Source organism: Camellia sinensis, chromosome 14, assembly GCF_055761805.1.
Source record: "Camellia sinensis isolate YWXY chromosome 14, ASM5576180v1, whole genome shotgun sequence".
NCBI classification, from domain to species: domain Eukaryota; kingdom Viridiplantae; phylum Streptophyta; class Magnoliopsida; order Ericales; family Theaceae; genus Camellia; species Camellia sinensis.
The window spans coordinates 20896681-20920606 of record NC_138974.1 but is presented as its reverse complement, the minus strand read 5'-3'; the positions used below and the strand labels follow the sequence as shown (position 1 = coordinate 20920606).

Here is a 23926-nt window from a genome sequence, read left to right as displayed (position 1 = left end):
TTGTGAAAATATTTCACCTATTGAATGCACACCTCTTACATCCCTACACCCCCAAAAAACCCTAACAAAGCCCATGAAAAAGAAGAAAAAGAAGAGGCAATGTGAGATTACTGTCTCTGCTGTCTCATCCACCATTGTCACAGTTGATATGCTATCTCTCTCTTTCGCTCTCTATATATATACACACATAATTTCTTAGTTTTCTCATAATAATTTCTTCTTTTATAGAAAAAAATTATAATAATTGGTTTAGTTTTCCCAGTAAAATAAGTATGAACCTATGAATGATGTCCGGTTACTTGTTTCCAAACAAAAAATAAATATTCGGTTACTGGTTCCCGAACAAATAAGCAATGTTCGGGCCTGTGTTCCAAAATTTCGGTCATATGTTCAGGAGTTCAGTCCTGAAAAAATGACGAACATATTTTATTTTTTTCAAGAAACTTACCCTTACAAAGTCAATCTCCTGTAAGCTAAGAACAATATCAAAGTTATGAACGTCTTCGAAGCTTTTATTGTTGTACTTCTCTCGTCTTATGAAGTTATGGTTGCTAGACAAACTTCCATTCATTGTCACTGCTGAAGAAGTGTAGGTATCAAATGGTTGACACCGTTACCGCTGGAATATTGCAGCCAAAGGGTTTTCGGTAGGTTTTGAAGGTGAGATTTAGAGAAGATGGATGGGTGGTGATGAAAGTGGGTGCTCTCATAAACCCTAATTTACGATGTAGTAGGTGTGTAGGTTTAATTCTGAGATGGGGTGTCCAAAAATTAATTATGTCATTTGTAACAATTTTATTTGAGGTTATTTTTGTAATAAAAAAGCTAAAAACTGGGGGGTCTAAAATAATTTATGGGGTACTAATAGCAGTATTTTATATATATATATATATATATATATATTTTTTTTTTTTTTCTATCAAAATTTTATTATTTTTCACTAAAAATGACACTGGGCCTTGGGCAGACCGAGTCTTGGGTCGAGCTTTGAGTGCGAGGATGGGCCACGTTGGGCTTCAAAATGACGGCATAGGCTTAGGGTCCCAGGCTTGGCTCAGGCCTAACTGGGCTGTGGCCTACTCTGGGCCGCGAGCAGACTTCAAGTCGCTCATGGGTCGCGGGCCATTTTTATACCCTTAGGTATGGGATATAATTAGTGGGATAACTATCTCATGGGATTAAATGGTAAAATAACATATTTATCCTCAAAGTATTTATGTATTATATTTAATAAAATTAAATAAAATTTAAATATCTCAATTTAAAAATAAAATATTTTTATTGATATTTTATTTATTTAATTTTTTTAAAATAAATTTATTTAATTAAATTTTTTTATTTAATCTAGCCAGAAAATTAAAATATTAAACACATGTTTAATATTGATATTATTTAATGAACAATTTAAAAGAGCAAAATTGCCTTTTGAACATTCATCTTCCTTCATAATATCTCAAATAAATATAAGATTCAATAAAATAGTCATTTCCTAATATTTAATCCCACGACTAAACAAGCATGTGATACATATTCTTTTCAACCAAATAATCCAGATATTATGTATTCCAAAGTGAGCAGTCCGATAGATTACAATCTATGTGTGGTGTCTAACTGTTTGGTTATTTCTCCTTTTGTCATACGACAATTTTGTATATCCTAAAATAAAAAATTATTATTCAAAGGCGTAAGGCTTAAACTTAAGACATTGAGTTTCATTAAGAACATTCTTAGGCCTCCTTTGACAACTTGAAGTTTAGTCAAAAAATAAAAAAATCATTATAAGTTGCTACATTACTTTATTTATTTTTCTGTACATCTTTTCGTAAAAAGTTAAAAAATTACTAAAATAGTTTATTCCTAAACCAAGCCTTATTATTTAGACAACATACATATTATGAAACTAATTTTTTTATTATTTATTTTGATTCTTAGTTATTTGAAAAGAACATAAACCGACAAAATTAACCAAACTATGCTGAACTGAACAAAATCGAACAATTTTTCAATTAGATCTAGGCTTTTTTTGGTAATTAAGTTAAAAGTCGGCTTATTAATATTTTAATTTTTTGTAATCACCAATTTTTTACTTTTTTTGTATATTTAAAAAAAATAAAAAAATAAACTTTTAACTTACTTTCTAAAATAAACCTAACCAATTCGGTTTTGACATTTTTAAAATTTCGATTAAGAATTTCAGACCATATTAAACCGAATCCGATCGAATGGCAGTGCATTGTTATTTTTTTACCCTATTTCAAATAATACTATATGTACTAATTAATATACTAACTAGTATCAATTGATGATGTGATATAATTTTAAATTTTTTTTAAATGTTTATAATATAATTAATGAATAAGATCAATAATTAACCTTAATAAGCTAGTTAATACAGCTGCCACCACCCCCTAATCCAAAGACCAAACCCATCGCCTTCACACACTCTCCCAATAGAGCGGCGCCAAAACCACGGGACCGAGGAGGAACGATGCTCTGTTCAGTTTCACTATGATGAATTCCGATAATGATTTTAGAAGAATACGGCTCATAGAGACCTTGCAAGAACAGGTCTATTTCTCTCTTATGTATATATATATATATATATATTTGACATATACATAATATATATGTATGTATATGTATAAAATCTGACTGATTTTGATTTAATTTTTTTTATTAATATATTTGTGCTTTATGCTTGAATTGAGTCATCGTTTGAAATTTATGTTTGGCATTCGTTGTTTTCTGAAATTCTCCTCTCTTTCTATATATATATATATTACAGGTTTTGTTTTTTGAATTTCTTTTCTGGGTAAAAGAGTGCTGGAATAGTGGGATTTAGCTCCAAGGGAATTCCAATTAAGTGGTTGCGGCATTGCCATAGGAGCCCTTAATTGTAAACAGTGAATTGAAATGGAGTCATTGCTAGGGTTTATGGAAACCATGAGCAGCTTCGATGTCGATGTTGATGTCGGCCGATCATGTGACTACAAGTTGGTCCCATGGCTTACCTGGGATGAATGGGACTTTGTCAGAGACTCTCTCTTCTCTTCTTCCCCACACTCCATTGCCTCAGCTCTTCGAAGAGTAAGTACTAACATAAAACTCCTATTTTCTGGGAAAATTTTTTCGAGAAGCAAACGGAGGTTAATGATATTACAAATTTTAGCATGACCAATTGGGGTTTTCCAGATAACGGTGTGGCGAAGCAGAGGGTGTCTTCCTGTTGTGATTGAAGTAACTGCTTCGATTGTTGAAATTCAGCAAAAAGATCCTTTTTTTAGGTAAATGAATTTTTTCCCCAAACTTTTTTTGGTTAATATTCCAAACTGAAATAAACTTGAATGTTGTGTGTTTATTTATTTTATTATTATACTGAGGAATTGTCTTTGTCAATTGTAGAGTTGACCTTGGTGATGATGCTTTGGACTCGGAGGAGATGCTGACGATGCTATATTGCATGGCAATTGTGAGGTAATTATTGTTTTATTGATGAATTATTCTCGTGGGTTTTTGGGTTGATGCATTAAGAGAGAAAAAGAGATTAATTTGCAATTGTTACTTTGTGTTTGGTTGCGGGATTTGGAAACAGAAAGGGAAAATTTGGTTATAATTTTCTTTTCCTAGTGCTTTTATTTTTCTTGTTTTTATTTTTTTATACTTCATTGGTACTACTAAATCTTGTTTGGATATACGAAAGCATTCATTCTCTCCTGATGTCGTCTATGTGTGTGACTATGTTGGAAGTAGTTGAAAGTTTTTAAATGGGTTGAAGTTGATAAATATTTTCACCTCAGGTTGAGACTTATACTCATTATTATTATTATTTTTTGTCTAACTTGTATTTCACAAACAAAATGATTTATTGTTTTATGTCAAAAAGAAGATCCAAAAGCATTTATCAAAAAAAAGAAGAAGATCCAAAATCAACTATAGGATAAAGTTACTTGTACGTTCTCAACTCCCAAAACTCCCCGACCCTAGGCGAAAAAAGAAAGGAAAATATGGAGCTCTCAATATATATATATATATGTATTTCTTTCTTATATGAAAACTTGGTTGGCTTCATCCACACTCCCTTTAAAAGCAATATGTTGCCCCCTCTTTTAGGAGGAGCGGGTTGGTGTTGGTGGGCTTCTTAACCAATGCTGGCTTAGGTTATATCATGGTTCATGTTAAAAGTAGTGGTAAAAAAAATCATAGTTGCTCCTGGGTTTTGATATATTTTGTATAGATATGCAACTATAAAAGCCCAAGCTTACTAATATCGAGTAAGTATTTTAAGCTTGGCTTGCTTTCCCTAGAATTTGAGGTTGTATTGAAAAGTGAAGCTCAACCTTTTCTTTATTTGTTACAATTTGGGTGGACACAGTCACGAGCTGTATAGTTATTCTTGCAACCATCGTTAAATCTGATGGAAAACCCAAGTTGATTAATATATTTAAGCTTGGGTTGCCTTCCCCATAAATTGAGGTTTTGTTGAAAAGATAAGCTTAACCCTTTCTTTCTTTGGTGCAATTTGGGTGGACATTATCACGAGTTGTACACCCAAACCTGATTAGTCTTGCAACCATTGTTAAACCTAATAGAAAATCGTAAGGGATAATTTAGGAGGTAAATAATAATCAGTGTGTTTGATTTTAATTTTCTGAATTCAGTTTTCTAAAAATTGAGTTTTTTATTTTTCATATTTTTTTATTTTTAGTGAATATTTTTTAAATTTTAAGCAATTTTTTTACTTTTTTTGATGTACCTTACTTAGATGTATCTAAATAGTAAATTATTTGTGAAAAAATATTTTAAAAAATTAATAAATACACAAAAATACAAAATGTACTAATTTTTTTGTATTTTTGATATTTAGTGAATTTTAAAAAAAAGAAATTTAAAAAATATTATACTTTTTAAGTGTATTTATGTTAGGTGTGTCTAAAAATTAAAAAAATTGTCTAAATATTAAAAAAATTCAGTGAAAACAAAAAATACGGAAAACGAAAAAGTAGAATTTTGAAAACTAGAAACAAACAAAGTGAATGCTTTTTTTTTTTTTTTTTAACTGTTGTTTTGAGCTCAGCTTCCTAATCCAAATGAGCTAAACATTTAGGCTTGAGATGGCGGATATAAAAAAAAGGGGCGGCCCTTCACATAAGGCTCTCGCAAAATTTTACCCCCATATCTAGGGAGGTTGTTCTCTTAACTTGATTGTGTCTTTAGAGACACAAATAGTAAGCCTTACGATTGGGCCAAGATGCCATCTCTGAGGAAGTTATTAATGAAAAATCTTAAATGTCTCAACCTTATTCTCGAACTTGATTGGCAAGGCTTAAGAGAAAATTAGGAGAATTGAGATAATGTATTGATAGTTTAAGCTTGCCTTGCTGAACAAACGGCCCAATTTTATTATCTATTTAGAAAGTCTCTCCTGCTTTGTTCCTCTAAATGCCATTTGTGTGTATGGTTCTTTAACTTTTGCCTAGGAAATGATGTTGTACCTGTGTCAGTTTATACTTTGTTATGAGTTTATTGCGTTGAGATGGGTTTGGCTCAAGTCTTTCTGCCACAATGGTAGTTTAAGGATTTGGACTTGAACTTGGCTTGATTTGATTCTCAACTCCTTTCATAGGTTTGATCCTTAAAGAAGCTTCTTAATTTGAAGAATTCTAGATTGTGAAATTCTCTTACCACTTACTAGATGAATTGTTTCACTTTTTTGGCCTAAAAAGTAATATAAAATTTAGTATAATTTTGTAAAATATGTTCTTAGCCGCTACAACATTAATTAAAAACTGTTACCAACACTCAAATTGTGATAAACAAGGTCATAAATTGCTCATCAATTATTATTATTATTATTTTTGGCATTTTTTGTGCTTGAAGAAAATTCATGGCTCTAGTTTTGATTCCTATTATATGATTTTATCAATCAAACCACGACTATTACATCAACTAATACTGTGATTTAAAACCATGAGCTGGGAATACTGGTGTATGTCTTACCTATATATGTATAACAATTATTTATAATTTCAAAATAAGTATACTTGTCATTGGTATACCATATTTTTAAGGGTAATACATTTTATAGTCTATTCCCTTAAAATAAAATGTGTGTGGCAACTACAAGCACATGTTATTCTAGGAATTAGTGTTGTGAAGTGTTGAACTATAATAAATAACCCATCTGTACATAATAATATGTTTGGAAGTTGCTGATTTGATGAGCGATAAATAAGTTGAAAGTTGAAAAGTATTTTCCCCCTCCCCTGCTTCTGTTGGTTTAATCGCTTGCTTACTAGTGTTTAAATGTTGGGCACCTTTTTTTTTTATTTTCCCTCTTTTGGGGGTGGGGGGAAGGAGCATTATTGAGCAGATATGCCTTTTCATTTCAACTTTTAGTGACCACTCGAGCATGTGTAAGCTTCATGTTGTAATTGAATGTGATTAATTTTGCTCTTTGCATGTTTGTGACGTTCAGTTTCAAACTTTAAGAAGAAATTAGGCTTAACTCTTAAATTTTTTCTTTGAAGGCTTGTGAATGGTGTTGTTGAGAAGACACGCAGAAAGACAGAGGTATCAATTGCGGAGGCAGCTGATGCAATCAATATTCCACGTATGTTGATTGATATTCGCCATGGTAAGGAACTCCAAATAATCATTACGCTCAAGTCAAAATATGTATTTTCTTTATCTAGTTATTAACATTTTATCTTGCTATTCTAACCCCTAAGTCTAGGGAGTTGGTTACTTTTGAACCCCACCACTTTCGAGTCACGTTAGAGAGTTAACATTTTAAGGCTTAGGGTGCATTCATTTTTGAAAAGTGTTTTCTGTTCAAAAAAATAGATAAAACGGAACTTACATTGATCAATCTCTCTATTTTCTCTACTGGGTTGGCAACTAGATACCACCTATGAAGCACCGACACGTCCCTAGGCCTCACGTACGAGTGTCGGACACGTGTCGGACACGGACACGCGTCGGACACGCAGTAGACACGTGTCCGACACTCTCTCTAACGTATCCCCTTTTTTTTTTGAAATTTTCCAGTCGGACACGCCGGGATACTCTCCAGACACGCGTGGGTGGATCGAAGAAGCCCTAACTGTTGCAGAGGAGACAGAGGAAGAGCGAAGGAGATCGATGGAGACAAAGAAAGAGGGAAACCCTAACTGTTGCAGAGAAAGAGAGAAAGAGATCGAAGGAGACAGAGAGAGAGAAAGAGATCGAGGGAGGAGATGAGACAGAGAAAGAGGGAAAGAGAGAAGGAGATTGAGGGAGAAAGAAGCCTAACCTGTCAATCGAAGAAGCTGAGGTGATATTCTCCTTCTTCTTCTCTTCGTCTTCCTCCCTTTCGTCTCTGCTCTTCTTCTCCTCCCTTTCGTCTCTGCTTTTCTGACTTTTGCTTGCTCTCGTCTTTGCTGATCAGTGATCACTCTCTCTCTGTCCTTTTTTTTTTTTTTTTTTTCTATTTTCTCTTCCCTCTTATTACCATGTCTGTCTCTCCCCCTTTATTCTTTTTTTTCTTTTTTATGTCTTTCTTTTGTAAATAAATACTAATATAAATAAATACAAATAATATATTTATTTTTTAATTTTACATATAATAAATAAAATAAATAAATAAAATTAGTATATATTTTTTAATTTTACATATAATAAATAAAATAAATAAATAAAAATAGTATATATTTTTTAATTTTACATATAATATATAAAAAATATATATATATTAAACGTGTCCCCAGCGTGTCGTGTCCCTTATTTTTTAAAAATTTGCGTTTTTGCGTGTCCGTGTCGTGTCGCGTGTCCGTGTCCGTGCTACATAGGATACCACTGAACCAACACTCGGTCTATCATTGATGCATTCTACAAATTATGGTCATGTTTTTCCCTTAAATGACATATAAGTAAAAACCAACATTGGTCACTCTTTGATGTTTATTTGTAGAGGGTTCTCACCGTGATCTCCCTTCACTTCGGCTGGTTCGTCTTGCTTCAATTAAGGTATGTATATGTTCTCTTTCTGTCGTATATAGTCTAATCAAACTGTCCTCATTGGGAAGCTTGTTTGCCATGATAAGTTACTAAGTTTTTGAGCGTGTAAAGTGGTTTGACGTCTTGTGCAGAAAATTGCTCTAATCACATGTGGGTAGCTCTGTAGTTTGTGTTGCCTTATATATTAGAAATGATTCCAAACACTTGCCTTTGGTATTCTTGTACCAAAAGAAGATTGGAATGGGCTTGTCCAAAATCTTGGGCTTTAAACAATTATAAGATACGTCATGTTGGTCCAACATAACAATGTTACTGGGTTGAAGTGGGCGATTATCCACATGCTAAGTTTGTCAAAAGGCTCACTCACTTGGTTAGCCTGTAAGAGGCACCGTTTTTCTTTCTAAATTGTTTTGAGTCTTAAAAGAATAGATGGATTTTATTGATATTCAGTGATGATTATGACAAAGTTTCAAAAAGAAGAAAACATATAGCAGACAAGGATCAATCTCGAAATTTTGGCACTTCAGGTGTGTTTCTACTGAAACGACATCTTTAAATCAAAAGATTCTAGTGAATTGACATAGAAAATTAGATGATCCAGAACCCAAAAAAAAAACTAAGAAATCAACCCTTCCATTTTACATGTGATGCAATCCACTAGACGAGCAAGAAAAAGTAAAGCTAAAGAAGTGGCAATATTTGGAAATTGGCATGAGCTACTATTTTATTAGAGTCCTATTTGTGTTTGTTTTGGGTTTAATATGCTACTAGTTAGTTTAAAATTAATTTTTGCAAGTTGCCATGGGTTGTCTTATGGGTTAAGTTGTGTAATTGATTTTTTTTTTTGTTTTTTTGGATTTTTTTTGTATTGGATAAAGTTTAGAAGTAAGTTTTTAGTAGTTTCCTTTTTGGTAAATCCAATCCAATTGGAAAAGAAAGTCTCTAAATTCTGTATAAAGTCATGTGATGCTTCTAGTTTAATGGAGTTGATATTTTAGAGAATTTTAGAGCTTTGAATCTTTCTTATGGATTGGGAGATGTGATATTTTCCTATGCTTCTAGGATAAATTACCCTTTAAATTTTGAAGCAGAACTTTTCACTCCATCCTTATGTTTTGCACCAAATCCAAACTGAAGGAACTATATATTTTTCTATGCTTCTAGGAAATTACTCTGTATGGAGCTCCATGACAATACAACTTGAACTGATTAATCCAACTGAATTGTTTAGTAATATTCATGTTGATTTGAGATTACATGACCTACAATACACACCTTTGTACCTTTCACATATCTTGGTATCATTAAATTCTGCATTTCTTTACTGTTGTTGTTGTCTGAAAGTTAAATCACAAAGCATTATAATTCTGTGGGCAATTTCAGGCGCTAGATTGGTTGAAGTCTTATTATTGGGAGCCTCAAAAGAAGGCAATTCCATTTCAAAGTGATGGCATTGGTAGCCTCCAAAAAGAAATCAAGTATAGACTCTGTGAATTGGCTTTTTGGTTGAAAATCAAGCACACTAAAGGTTCAAGTTCTTCATTAGCTAAGGGGAAACGTGCGTATGGATTTTTCACTTTTTATTTATCAGTGTTTTTCTTTGTCCATGGCTTGAAGGATTCCTTGTCTTTCTTCCCCTTTGTATCCTTTTTAATTTGTGGCATTCATTCAATATTTTGTGTTTGCTATAAACTAAATAGACATTATTATGCTTCTGCCATATATTCAATAATTCTTTGATTGTTATATGTGTGTGTGATAAATTGATAGTATTCAGAAGCATTCTTCTGTTATATTATTTAAAGATTGCCTATGAGGTCTCTTTCTTTAAATGCTAATCAAGTCCTGGTTGGCCCAACTTAAATTGTAAGGTAAATTGGAAAATGAGCTATCTATTATAAAATCTTTGATCTATTTTCATATAACAGGTTTTTAATTAAGCATACTTTCCTTTCTCTTAAATATGTATAGTAATTTGTTTTATTTCTTTCTATTAAAAATACTGTATTATTGATTGTTGTATTTGATTTATTGATATGTTATATTACAAATCAGAGTGGCTCATTATATAGGAGAGGGTTTGGGTAGTAGGTGAGGAGTAGGTGAGGGTAAATTGGTGGTAGGTGTAGTAGGTGTGGTAGTAGGTGGTGGTAGGTGTAGGTAAACTCTAACAGCCCCCCGCAAACTCAAGGAGGATAGAAACTAACCAACTTGAGTTTGAAGAGAGGAACAAAACAAGAAAATACATAAAAATAAAAAAGGATAGGAGACACTGTATGGTCGTGTCAGACCATTGGTGAAGACACTGAATGGTGGTGTCATAACGTTGTAGAGGACACTGTATGGGGGTGTCATAACGTTGTAGAGGACACTGTATGGTGGTGTCATAACGGTGTAGAGGACACTGGATGGCAGTGTCAGACCGATGTAGAAGACAGTTTATGGGGTCATGTCGGACCGTTGTAGAAGACAGTTTATGGGGTCATGTCGGACCGTTGTAGAAGACAGTTTATGGGGTCATGTCGGACCGTTGTAGAAGACAGTTTATGGGGTCATGTCGGACCGTTGTAGAAACTAACCGGAATCTATGTCGGGACAGTTTACAGAGTCTTGTCGGACCCATAAAGGAGCTAACCGGAATCAATGTCGGGACAGTTTACAGAGTCTTGTCGGACCCTTGTAAAAGCTAACCGGAATCAACGTCGGGACAGTTTACAGAGTCTTGTCGGACCCATAAAGGAGCTAACCGGAATCAATGTCGGGACAGTTTACAGAGTCTTGTCGGACCCTTGTAAAAGGTGCACCCTCAAAAGGTGTGCCCAATTTTGTCAAAAGGCGTGCCATCAAAAGGCGTGCCCAATTCATCAAAAGGCGTGCCATCAAAAGACGTGTCCACTTTATCAAAAGATGTGCCATGAAAAGGCGTGCCAGTTTGTCGGGCGGCAAGAGGCGCGCGATGCGCGTGGCTGCCTTGGCGATATAACCAAGACGAAGGCAGAGGCTGAGGCAGAGAAAAATTGAGAGAAACCTCTGAAAAATCCTTCGTGTTGCTGAGAAAGAGAGTTCCTTGTGCTGAGAGAGATTTCTGAGAGAGATTCTGTATAACACTCTGTTGCCTAGAAAATGGCTTCATCGTCTTCCCGCGGGCTGCTCACCCTCTTTCCCGACCTCAACGAGTCAACGAGAGAGAGAACTGGTGCGGTGGCACTGGAACCTCAACCAAGCGCCCCGGAGTTTGCTCCGTTGAACTTTCCGATGCGGTCGGTGGAGCAAAGAATGGCAGGGCAGTCGGATGTGGAGGCCAATCAGTATACTTTGAAGGCATGTGTGGAAAGCATGACGGCGGTCACAAACCTGTCGAACCGGCTGCAGAGTAGGACAAATGAGGTGCAGCATTTAAACTCCCAGCTGGCTCTGCTCCAACGCATGTATAAGGATGCGCGAGCAGAGATAAGCGTGCTAAAGGCGGAAAATAAGGAGCTGAAGCGGAAGGCCACCGTGATGTTCCGTTTTGGAGGTCCGCCATATGCTGCAGTGGAGGAGCAGGGAGTAGTGATCATGCCCAGTGGAGTGGGAAACACGGAGGCAGCACCGTCAAGGACTGTCCAAGACGGAGGCAAGAAGAAGAGACCGGCTGCAGAGTAGAGAAGAAAAATCTCACTGTGCCGAGTTGTGTTGGTTTGTTTGTTTTTTTTTTTTTTTTTTTTTTTTTTTTGGTGTAAAATGGTGATCGGGGTGAGCCCCGACATGAATAAGTTGGTGTGCAGTTCTTCTTCCTCTTATGTTTTTTTTTTTTTTTTTTTTTTTTTTTTTTGTTTTTTGTGTAATGAAAAAAAAAAATAATAAATAAATAAAATAAAGAAAGAAGAAAGAAGAAATGTGTGTGTTGTGTGTCACTTTTATTCTTTAAAAGCATGCTGTGTCCCCTCGAGAAAGAGAAGAGGATGATGGTCTGTGCAAGATATGAAAATAAACATAGAGATATATATATATATATATAAAGATATTAAAATAAGAGAAAGTGGAGTGGGGTTGGAATAAATTAAGAAAAAAGATGGAGATGATTAAAAGGGAGCATGGGGGAGAGAAAAAGGGACCAGAGAGAGAGGTAGTGGGGTGATAAAAAAGTGCATGTGGGAGACCAAGGGAAGTGAGTGTATGGTGTGTATCTGGGTGTATTTGGGAATAAGATCAAACCCAACCCTGTTTGTATCGGCGGAAGAGATCCTCTGTTTGGGCGTTCTTGAACGCACTGCAAGCAATGAGATAAACCCAGATTAGAACAACAACTGCAATAATCAAGATCACATTAACTCTCCTCCATTCTTTTCTGAGGTTCCCAAGCAGACCAGCTTTGCAAGAATCATAACTATAGCACAATTGGCTCTGGTCATTGTTCCAGATAGAGCAATCCGGATCCGAGAGTGTGTTAACCGGGTTAATCCACATTGTTGGGTTCACATACTGGTACCCACAGATTGTTGGAGGCTTGCAACATCCTGACTGAAGAGGAGAGATACTACGAGACGCGAAGAACTGGTCAACAGAGATATACTCCCGATCGAGCTTAGCACAAAAATTGGACTCAGCGAGACAAGCCCTAATTTTCCCCCAATTGTCCGAATTGGTGATGTGATTTCTGAGCCAGGCCGAGAATCCGCCGAGACGGTACTCGCGGAAAGCACGGCCATCGACAGAGTAAGAGCCGTCGGGATGAGTGACGACGAAGGCGAGGACGAGGATGATGAGGAGGGCCCCGATGAGAACCGCCATACAGATGAGGTAGAAGGCGAGGAGGCATTCTTTGTTCCAGTAGGAGCCTACGAAGCCGGTGAGGGAGACTAGAAGGATGGAGATGCCGAGGAAGACGAGTGGCCATCGGATCCAGTGGATGCACTCGTTGTCTGGCTTGGAGGCGAGCCAGACTCCCGAGGCGATTATTGGGATGGAGGAGAGGAAGGCTATGAAGTTCAGGACTGACGTTATGTTGTTGCTCACTGCCATGGTTATGGTGGTTTAGAGAGAGAAAGTGCAGACTGGTGAGGAAGCACATGCAGAGTGATCAAGGTATGTGTAGAAAATTCCAGCGGGCAGCGAAGGCAAAGTTGCCGGCCGGCTGCCCGCCGGTGAGAAAGAAAATACAGACCTAAATCTTATTGCTCTGATACCATATTAAAAATACTGTATTATTGATTGTTGTATTTGATTTATTGATATGTTATATTACAAATCAGAGTGGCTCATTATATAGGAGAGGGTTTGGGTAGTAGGTGAGGAGTAGGTGAGGGTAAATTGGTGGTAGGTGTAGTAGGTGTGGTAGTAGGTGGTGGTAGGTGTAGGTAAACTCTAACAGCCTGTCACAAGTTAATAACAAGTATTACAACAGAGCAGATGCTTTAATTCAATATTCTGTTCTAAGATCCTAAAGAACCTGCTCTGTTCTAATACTTACTTGCTGTAATTAACTTGTGATAGAAAAAGGAAATAAACAAATTAACTTGTGGTATAAAAAATTTGAAAATGATACAAACAGGGTATTAATTTGAAATTAAGGCTCTTTTAGGAAGCACTTTTAAATTAAGACCCTGCTCTGCTGTAAGAACATCTGAAAAGGGTACACTTTTCAAATACATATTTGAAAATCGGTCTTAAAAATGATACATATTGTTTAATTATGTAGGATTATGCACGTTCAGAAATAAGATAATCCATCGTTCAGAAATAAAATGAAACATTTGGAAACACTTCTCTTTAATGCAGGTTCAGAAATAAAAATGATACCCTATTTTCTCTTTAACGCATGTCTTAATTTCTCTTTAAAGCAGGTTTAGAAATAAAAGTTATCCTATTTTCTTTTTACATTTGAAGTTATACTTAAAAAAATTACCATGGATATTCAAGTGGTATATTTTGGGTTGGTGTAATATTTTATTATTGTGGGTTTAATTAAAAGGACTTGAAAAATTTCAGTATTATGATGCAAGATCCAACAACTGCTAAACTGGTACTAAAGCAGTCACAGTCCACCTTTGTAGAGGCATTGTATTTCAGCTACTGAAAGAAAGCTTAGTGATGGGTTGTATACTATAACTTCCCCAAGTTTGACGCAAAAAGAAAAGGAAGAAGTAAAATCCACATGTTTACAGCTAAGCTTTTCGTAGGCTGCTTGTGATTCAAATACATCATATTTCTATCACAGTGGAAGAAATATTCAGTGCAAGGCCTAAAACGACGTCGTTTGTGGAGCAAATAATATTATGTGTAGATATATATACTCATAATATCTGCCTGAATGAAAAAAAGAAATTCTTTGTTATGTCATAAAGAAAAGAAACATATTTGGCTACATTCTGTATGTTGTTTTGTGTTATTGGTCTACCTCACCGAAGGCACATGCCTTATATTCAACCTTATGTGATTTTATTTTCCGTATGTATTTGTTGTCCCTTTAAAACAACTTATGTAGTCATGTTAGCTAATCCTAGTAGTTAGGACAATGGTCAGTTGAGTTGAGTTGAGAAGAAGAGTTAGTTTGATTAATCTCTTCCATAAAGGAACTTTATGGTCACTTTTCCTTTTTTTCGTCTATTACTTGTGTTGTGCTCGTTTTGTATCTTTCTCTTTTTTCTATATTATTAATAAAATCTCCTTTGTTGCTGATAAAAAAGGAGAAGAATTCAAAATATATAACTACTCTATGACCTTTGATTTTATTGACATCCACTTCTTTTGTAGGGACTAAACATTGCGAACAACTTTGCGGGCGTAATAAGTTTCTCTCTCTTATGGCCGGCAAACCCCAATCTTCAAAGTCTGCAGGTGAATCCATTTAATGTTATTTCTAAAATTTTCCAGACGTACATGGCAGTGGTGTTTTTCAGCTTTTTATAGCCAGTCTTATGCTAAGACGTGGTTCAAAAGTTGGGTTGTTGGATTTTTATTTTTTGTAATTTTTTCCCCTCTCCTCTCCTCTCCTCTCTCCTCTAAGTGCCATTTTAGTGGCTGGCTGTCTTGAATTTTAAATCAAACTGGTTTTCCCTTGGTTCACCCGAAACCTTTACAACACCAATAGGTTTTCTCTCGGCTCACCTACAATCCTTATAACAAACTTCAAACAAAACAAGTAACTGGATTTTCTTAGTTCAATCCAAAACCAACCACCACCAAAACACAATTCCTATCACTTCAACTACTATGTTCACCTTGAGCTCCTAGGGTGTCTCTAAATGAGATTGAAGTGTAGGTGTATGTAGGGCTGGGCATAAAAATAGCTGACCTGCAAAATCCGTCCTATCCGATCCTACCCGCAGTGAATTGGGCAGTTTCGGCATAAGTTTAGGACGGATGTGGGTCTAGTTTTAAGAAAAAGTTCTGGTTTGGATCGGGTCTTGGTTGGACCTGCACTAATCCGACTCACCCACAGATCAATTTAAAAACAAAATCTGTTTTGTTTTATTAGTTTGAACCCTAGCAGCAAGCAGCAGCCCAGCAGCTGCTTACTCTTTTATCATCTCTTATGTCTCTCTCTCTTGCCGACTATTGAAAGAAAGTGAAAGACTTCTTTGATGATGATCTGAAGACAGACGGCGAGTTTTGACATACAGATACATATACATAGATCAATATCATATATATATTCATGTTGTCCCTAAAGGTTTGACAATAAAACTAAGGAATGCATCAGGTAATATATATGTATATATGCATATATCAATCATCATATATATATATTCATGTTGTTTTTCTTTTAAGATTTGACAATAAAACTAAAGAATGCTCCAATAAGATGTAATACTTTCTGATATGCTCCAATATAGTGAGGTGGACATTGCTTAAGCTTGATGAATTGGTTATGGATGCTGTGGGGTGCTGGTGCTATGCTTTGTTTGTATTTTTTTCTGGAGCTGCCTGTGTTCTAATGGGTTTTCTTTTGGTGTGTGGCATCAGTGGGGTGAATGGGCGTGATTTGAGATATTAATTTTACATGTATAAGATTTTTAAATCTCTTGGCTATTAGTTTTACATGAAAATAGTCCCAAAAAAAGTGGCCAAAAAAGAAAGGCCAACAAAAAATTTTCAAGAAAAGCAGAAGCTTCAACCCGCACATCCGATCTGCACCCACCCACGGAACCGATTGACCCACCCACACAAACCGCAAACCACATTTCGGGCGGGTGCAGGTCCAATTTTGTTAACCTGCAGCAGTGTGGGTCAGGTCAGACCTGCGACCCGATCCAGCCAAAACTGGCCCGCGACCAGCCATAGGTGTATGTGATGGCAATAATGTATTAACTACACAAAAAGGTTGAGAACAATACCTTCCGCTAGCAAAGAGATCAAAGACTTTAAGGAGCAATGTCTTGAAAGACTTGTGTTGAAGGTTGCTCTCCCTCTCTAGGGTTGGATAAAATGTGTGTGTATAAGAGGTGTATAAACTCTCTAGGTGTCTTCTCTCATCTAAGAATCCTGATGGGGCTTGGGTGTATTTATAGGAGGCAGTCCCTGGCAATTAATATTTAGTTTTTCAAAATTTCCAAGTCTGTAGGCTTGCCCACACCACAATTTTGGTCAGCCCAATCTTAGTCTTCTGGAATGCACTCTTGGGATTCCACTTTGTGTTGACTTACTTGTTTGCTTCTGTTAGTCCACATGTGGGTATGCATGTATGGAAGACAACCTAAAAGGCCTACATGGTTGACCAACCTATATGGTTGGTCTCCTGTTGATTAGACACAACCCTAGTTGACCAAGCTTCAATGTTAGTCGCCCAAACTGACTACATGAATTGTAGAGTCCATTCTTTATGGTCTTCTTGATCCCGTCCTTGTCTAAAGCTTTTTATTTGCCGATGAAGCTTTCTCGTACCATCTTGCATGCCAATGAAGCTTTTCCATAATTCTTCAAGCTTCCAAGGCTCTCTAAGGCTTGTCCAATATACTCTCTTCATGAAAGTGGCCTAAGAAGCACAAGCATGATATATAACACAGATATGACACGACCACGTTTACAAAATAGTTTAAAAAACAATTCTGTGTTTCTTCGGGGTGTGGCTTGGTTTCTATCTAAAAGCACATTACACAGTAATGAAATTCCCAACCTAATGCTAGTACTAACATTAACATCTCTTTGTTAGTTCTTTTGGGGGTTGGTGGTGGTGGATGACACTCGGAAAATTTAGCCAAAACCCTTTTATTGGACCCGTATTTGGTGAAAAGGACATCTCAATTTATTTTGCTTCATAAACCTCCTGAGAAGGAGGCGCATAATTGAGTAAAGACAAAATAAAATATCATTTTTTTTTCTTGGACAATATTGTTAGAGTAATATGTTATTTTGAACCAGAGTAACATGTTACTGTTTACATCAATTTCGACGGTAATAATATATATATATATATATATTTTAAAAATTTCATAATCAACATGATGAAGATCATGGAAAGAAGTAAAAGAGCAAATCTGGAATTTCACATGAAGCACATTTAGGGCATCAAGAATTATAGATTTGAAATAATTTTGAGTCTTCATGTCATTATAGTAGGTTTTAGTAATTAAGGGTATAATAGTAATTCCAATAATTGTTGGACACGGGTTGTATGGGTCACCCATGTGTTTTATTTTAGGTCAAGTTATTAAATGGGTTATTATATATGGGTTTTATTATGTCTAAAATAATCTTAGTGGTCAAAAGTTCAAGTTTCCTATTTTGATATTGAAGTAGAATTTAGAAATCATTAAAGTTTCCTATTATGATTGAAGTAGAATTGGAAGTCATAGTTGGTCTAGAATATTATTAAGCTAAACCAAACCAAGCCAAGTCTTAAGTCCATCAAATGGGGTCGGCTACATGAATCATTCTTTTCCACGCGGCTTTATCAAAGGTATTTCGTTAGACAAATTAAGTAGATCCATATCTTTATTTACAATACTAGTCAACGTTAATCTAGGCTTATCCGGTCCCCTAACACTTCCATTTACCATCACTGCATCGCCTCTCTTCACTACTGTCTCTGTTGGTCTCCGTTGAATATGACCAAGCCATCTCAATCGATTCTCTCTCAACTTATCTTCTATCGGTGTTACTCCTACCCATTCTCGAATATACTCATTCCTAATTTTGTCTTATCTAGTCTTGCCACACATCCACCTTAGTATCCTCATCTCAGCCACACTCATCTTATCTACATGTTATTTCTTGGTTGCCCAACACTCCGTCCCATATAATATCGCTGGTCTAATAGCCGTTCTATAGAACTTACCTTTTAGTCTAGTAGGTATTCGTTTATTGCACAGTACCCCATACGCACTTCTCCACTTACACCGTCCCGCCTTAATCCTATGGGCCACATCCGTATCAATCTCCCCCGCCGTTGTGATAATTGACTTAAATAACGAAAATACTCACTCTTAGGTAGTTCTTGGTTTTTAATCTTCATTTCTCCTCTGCTTTCATTGTTACTGTTACTAAATTTACACTTCATGTACTCTATCTTAGTTCTGCTTATCCAGAATCCTTTAGATTCAAGTGATTTTCTCCAAATCTCCAACTTTGTGTTAACTCATTCTCTGGTCTCATCTACTAGCACGATATCGTCTGCAAAAAGCATACACCATGGCACGTCATCTTGAATATTTCTTGTCAACTCATCCATAACTAAAGTAAAAAGATAAGGACTTAATGTAGATCCTTGGCGTAACCCTACAGTGATAGGAAATTCATTTGTCTCTCCAACAGGTGATCTAATAGTGGTCACCACCCCTTCATACATGTTGTTAATCACATCAATGTTACATTTTGTCACCCATTTCTTCTCTAACACCCACCATATTATATCTCGAGGCACTCTATCATATGCTTTCTCAAGGTCGATAAACACCATGTGAATGTCTCTTTTATTTTCTCTATACTTTTCTATTACTTTCCTCAAAAGATAAATTGCTTCCATCGTTGACCTGCCAGGTATAAACCTAAATTAATTCTCTGACACCTTTGTTATATCTCGCAATCGGCGTTCCATTACTCTTTCCCACACTTTCACTATATAATACATTAGCTTGATTCCTCTATAGTTGTTGCAATACTGGACATCTTCTTTATTCTTATAGATTTGCACTAAAATACTCTTCTTCCACTCATCTGGCATGTTACTAGTCAACAAAATTTTGCTAAATAACCTAGTCAACCACGCAATCCCCTTTTTACCCAAACACTTCCAAGCTTCAATAGGGATATCATCGGGTCCTACAGTCTTATTTGATGTCATCTTCTTAAGTGCAATCTCCACTTCAAAGTTCATAATTCTGTAATAGAACCTATAGTTTTGGTCTATCATATTACTGACTATTTCTTTCCCTATTGATGTACCTCCATGTTCCTCATTTAGTAGTTTCTCAAAATAGTTGTTCCATCTCTTCTAATCTCTTCATCCTTCACCAATACTTTAGAATCCTCACTCTTGATGCACTTAACTTGATTAAAATCTCTTGTTTTCCTCTTCCCATATCTTAACAAGTTTATGTGCTTGGCCTATCCCTTGCGAGGGTGAAGCACTTCTCTCTCTCTTGTTCTTGTTCTTCTATCTAGCAAGGTTACTGTTCACGTTACTGTTCACAGTGCTTAGAACAACCACCCAATTGTCCCTAAACACTTGTGTTTTCATTCCCAAAACCCTACCTTTTTACAAGCCCTTAAACTCCTATTTTTTTAAATACTTATGCAGTCACAAAATCCTACCAAATTCAGCCCTACAAGTCTACTATTGCCGCTGTCAGTATACTTAAACCGGGCTCACTACTTGTAGGAAAGTAATCATTACTTGTCCTATATCACAACATGGATCTTATTTGATAGAACTTGATGAGAGGATTTTAAAAATACTAATTTTATTAAAAACCAATATCTAGATCAAAAGTTATATTATTTTAAAGTTCAATATATTGGTAATAGTGGTGTATGTTGGACTTTTTAAGGAAAACTTTTTGTGCTTGTTCTTAATACATTAAAATTTTATTATGAGGGGATTTTGAGCAAATCTCCCTTTGCACTTGGGGAGCAAGGAGCCTAAACACTATCTATCTGGATATATGAATATAACGGTGAGGAGTGACGGTGGCTAAATTGTATTTCACACTGATCCCGACCATATAAGAATACAAAATTGCTGGAATGAATGTAATTTAGAAGGATCCAACCTGCTTTGTAGTGTAAAACTAGCTGCGACTATGGTAATTGGAATTACAAAATGTTAATAAGAACGCTGTTTACACTACTGCAAAGAATAATAATGATAAATTGTATCGAAGTATATGAAACATGATTTATATTATTACTTTCAGTTTTAAACTGCATGATTAAATCACAACTTATGCAACTGTACAAATGTTAGTGATCCAATATTATATAACTGTTAGAATAATACAAGCTTAAATTATATTAATCTCTTTTTTTATTTATTTATTTCTTTAAAGCAAAGATAATTGTCTTAATTAAGGCTTGTGGTTCATACATCAAGTTTAGTTTTTCCTCCATTTTGATTTTTGTTTTTCAGAATGTTAGTTAAGGGAATATGTCATTTGGGATGCAGCTGGAGTATTTCGGAATAGTGTTTTGTTTGTGTGTTTGGGCAGATTGATTCTGGTATATTAAATTTTTGTTACTTTCGTATATTGAGGAGAAAGAAAAATAGATAGGAGAAAATAAGTATTTGTTACCTTGCCATTTTGGACCTGCTATGTGTCAAGGAATTTTGAGAAAACTAATATATTGGTATGTTGTTTTATTTTTTGTTTTTTGTCTTATCCATTGATCTGTTGTCTGTTTCAGGTTCTAAGAAACAGATCACCAAGGCATTCAAACATCTTATTCGATTATATTCTTCCTACTCCTTAGAAGTAGTGTCTGTTTTAGTACAGCTTTTGTTGAACGGATCAGATTCGAAAAGTTATCAAGTCAGTCATAGTGCAACTCATGTGCAGAGTCTATTTGATGATTGGAAGCCTGTCGTTAAGAAATTGTCAAATAAAGAACCAGAGTTGCTTCTGAACCTTATTAAGGCAGTCCTTAAAAAGATTGAGACTCAAGAGGCCATGGAATATAAAAGTGGTAACTGCTATGTCTTATTTCTAACACGTTCGCTACATTTTTGTTTTTTGTTTGTTCAATTAATATTTCTGGTTCTTTCATTTGACTTCTAAATATTGTATTACATTTAAGTTTTAAAATGAGAAAATTGACATCAATTTTTTTTGGTTGAAATACAGAGGGACAGCCCCAATAACAATTAAATTAACATATAACTGGTATTTCCGAATATTGTCAAGAGGCATAATTTTTGCTGAGTTTTTATGAAAAATTTTACCATCATCTTGGCGAACACTGGATTTTCTTTGTTGGGTTTGGTTGCTGCACTACTTTTGGCTTGGAAAAGTTATTTTGAGCTGTCTTTAGGTGATGGAAACCTTCGTCCATAATATGCAAATTAGTTTTGATGTTTGAAATCTTAATAATGCCTGGGATTTACAAATCACAGAGATACTCCTCACTTAGTATTTATATTTAATTTTTTGTATCTGTAGACATCATAGTTGACAATCCCATTCTTTACCTATTGGTATGGTTCAGTACTTTATTGTACTGGCGACAAAATGATACGAAGTGAGTTGAATTCTCTTCAGGGTAATTTTTAGGGTAGTGCCTGATTATTTCAGATTGCACTGGGCTATTTCACCAATTGGGGTAGTATGGGCTTCTTCTGGTACATACTGGGAGAATTATTGTTTAGTCCATTATAGGATTTTATAAAGGAAAAATAGTTAAAGTTTAAAAAATAATAGAGTCCGATGGAAGTTTAAAAAGTAAAAAATGATCAAATATTTCAACAGTTAATACGTATTTAGAAAAGTGTATACATATATCAAATATTTTATGGGAAAGATGAAACATGAGGAGGATTAGGAGTGGTTATGCCAATATCTTGCTTTTAAGATTTTGACTTGTTGATATGTTCACATCCTACTTTTTAACAGTTTGTAACTAGTTGACATGCCTTTATTATCTGTCAGTTTTGAGTCCCTGTTTGGAGAGAGCTTGAAATTTGCCATCAAGTTTATTTTTAGATTTGATCACTAACTATTGGTTTATCTCTAGTTATCATTTATAATGTCATTCCTATTTTTTTTGCTCAATGGAGGGAACTAAATACGAAAGTCAACATTGTCTGTGTATGTCTGGGTAGTATGTCCTGTAGGTTTTTCCCTTGACACCATAGTCTGGAATAGTGGAGAGATGAATTTTAGTATGTCTTGTAGCTTTTTGTGTCTGTGTATGCAATGATTAAATGATCTTACAAAGTTGTTTCTTTTGTGTCTTTGATAAAAAAAAATTTTGGGTCAAACTTTATTAGGAGAACATGCCATATCAGAGAATACAACTGGGGTGCACCACATTGAAAGACTTTCGGATCTGTTTGAGTGGCTAGTCAGAAATCTGAAGGGACTGAAGCCTATAGGGCGGGGACATTCTGCTACTGTAACTGAAGGTTCTTCAATAGATACAAGTTTGCCAAAGGCAACTCTGGTGAAACTCCTACGAAAATCTCTTCTGGTTTCAAGTCCTAGCAACAACCAGCTCAGGGATGCGGCCTTAGTTCTCGCACAGATGATTGGAAATAGCTCTTTGGTTCAGAAACTGAACAAGCTATGTTTTCTAGAGGCGTCAAATCCTACGTTTGATGAAGAAAACTCTCCCGCCACGAGTTCTGAAAGCAACCTTGCTCGGCTAGAGGATTCTATTCACCAAGCAGCCAAGAAGCTTGAGTTTGTTAAACTTCGCCGAGTGAAGAGCAATGTGTTGAAGACAACGGATGGTGATGTGGGAAATAAGAACCGATGGGTTATAACAAAATCATGGAGCTCGTGTCCGATTGGTATGTTGCCCTGTGATGTTGGTTCTTCTGGTCGGCTTCCTGTTCTCGACTGTGATGATGATGATAAAGATCTAAAGCCATTAGAAAGCAAGGAACAGAGAGCATTGAACGAGGGTATGCTCAAGCGAGGACTCGATTGTGATGTTGAGCTTTTCAATAACTTGTGTGTTAAGAAGATGAGGGGGAGTGAAGGTGTGTGTGAATCTGATGGTAAGGATGATACATCGTCAGAAGGTGTCAAGGGCCGGCTGATGATTGGTGGGGTTTGGAAGAAAGTTGAGGAGGAAGAGGTGTTTGCCATTGCATCAGCTGTAAGGATTTTGGTTTAATTATTACTCCGAGCAAGGAATTTGCAGAATAGCCGAGTCGATTTTAAATGGTTTAGTTTGGCTTAATCATTTTTGTCCATCCCACTTTATATTTTTTTACTTCCAATAGCTGTATCTTTCTTCCTTTTTTGGTTGTGTTGTAGGTTAATCTTCATATAGTAGTGTACTAAAACCAAATGCAGGACGTCCCTTGCTTTTCCTAATGCAGGTATGGTCCTGCACAATACGCAGCATTCCATTTTCATTTCTATGCTCTCTCTCTCTCTCTCTCTCTCTCTCTCTCTCTCTCTCTCTCTCTCTCTCTCTCTCTCTCTCTCTCTCTCTCTCTCTCTCTCGTTGAAAATATTGTGATTTGAGCTAGTAAAAGAGTAATGTTAGAGATACTAAAAATTCTATCAAAAGTTTTATCAAATGTTTCACATGGGTCCCATGTGAGTCCCACATTCATGTGAAACATTTGGTAAAATTTTTGGAGTCTAGCATTTTTGAGCAAAAAAACATTTTCATTTTTATTGTGGGAATAAAATAAGAGAGATGTTATTTGTCGGTAAATTTATTTCAACTTATTGTGTATTTTTATGTAATAAAAGTTATCTATCTGGAGGACTAATTTGACCTGTTTGGTGCAGCTTAAATAATCTGATTATAGTTTATTTTAATTTGGGAGTTTTGTTAGACT

At 35.6% G+C, this 23926-nt stretch overlaps 2 protein-coding genes across 7 annotated transcripts; one reads left to right on the top strand and one right to left on the bottom strand.

Annotated features, from left to right (window-relative positions):
- The first annotated feature begins 2370 nt into the window (after positions 1-2370).
- LOC114298195 (uncharacterized) lies at positions 2371-23495 on the top strand. 6 transcript variants are annotated; one of them, XM_082906858.1, is made up of 10 exons: positions 2371-2568; positions 2786-3087; positions 3193-3284; positions 3403-3474; positions 6528-6634; positions 7949-8004; positions 9379-9523; positions 14731-14814; positions 20818-21096; positions 22397-23495. In XM_082906858.1, exons 2-10 carry the CDS (start codon positions 2914-2916, stop codon positions 23245-23247), a joined length of 1860 nt encoding a protein of 619 aa, XP_082762984.1. In that variant the 5' UTR covers positions 2371-2568; positions 2786-2913; the 3' UTR covers positions 23248-23495. The 6 variants fall into 6 exon arrangements, with proteins under 6 accessions (XP_082762984.1, XP_082762981.1, XP_082762983.1 ...); XM_082906855.1 differs by having other exon boundaries at positions 9379-9553; XM_082906857.1 differs by having other exon boundaries at positions 2406-2568; positions 2930-3087; positions 9379-9553.
- LOC114299146 (tetraspanin-2) lies at positions 11786-13294 on the bottom strand. Its single transcript, XM_028243823.2, has one exon. It carries the CDS (start codon positions 12997-12999, stop codon positions 12187-12189), a length of 813 nt encoding a protein of 270 aa, XP_028099624.2. The 5' UTR covers positions 13000-13294; the 3' UTR covers positions 11786-12186.
- Positions 23496-23926: the final 431 nt, after the last annotated feature.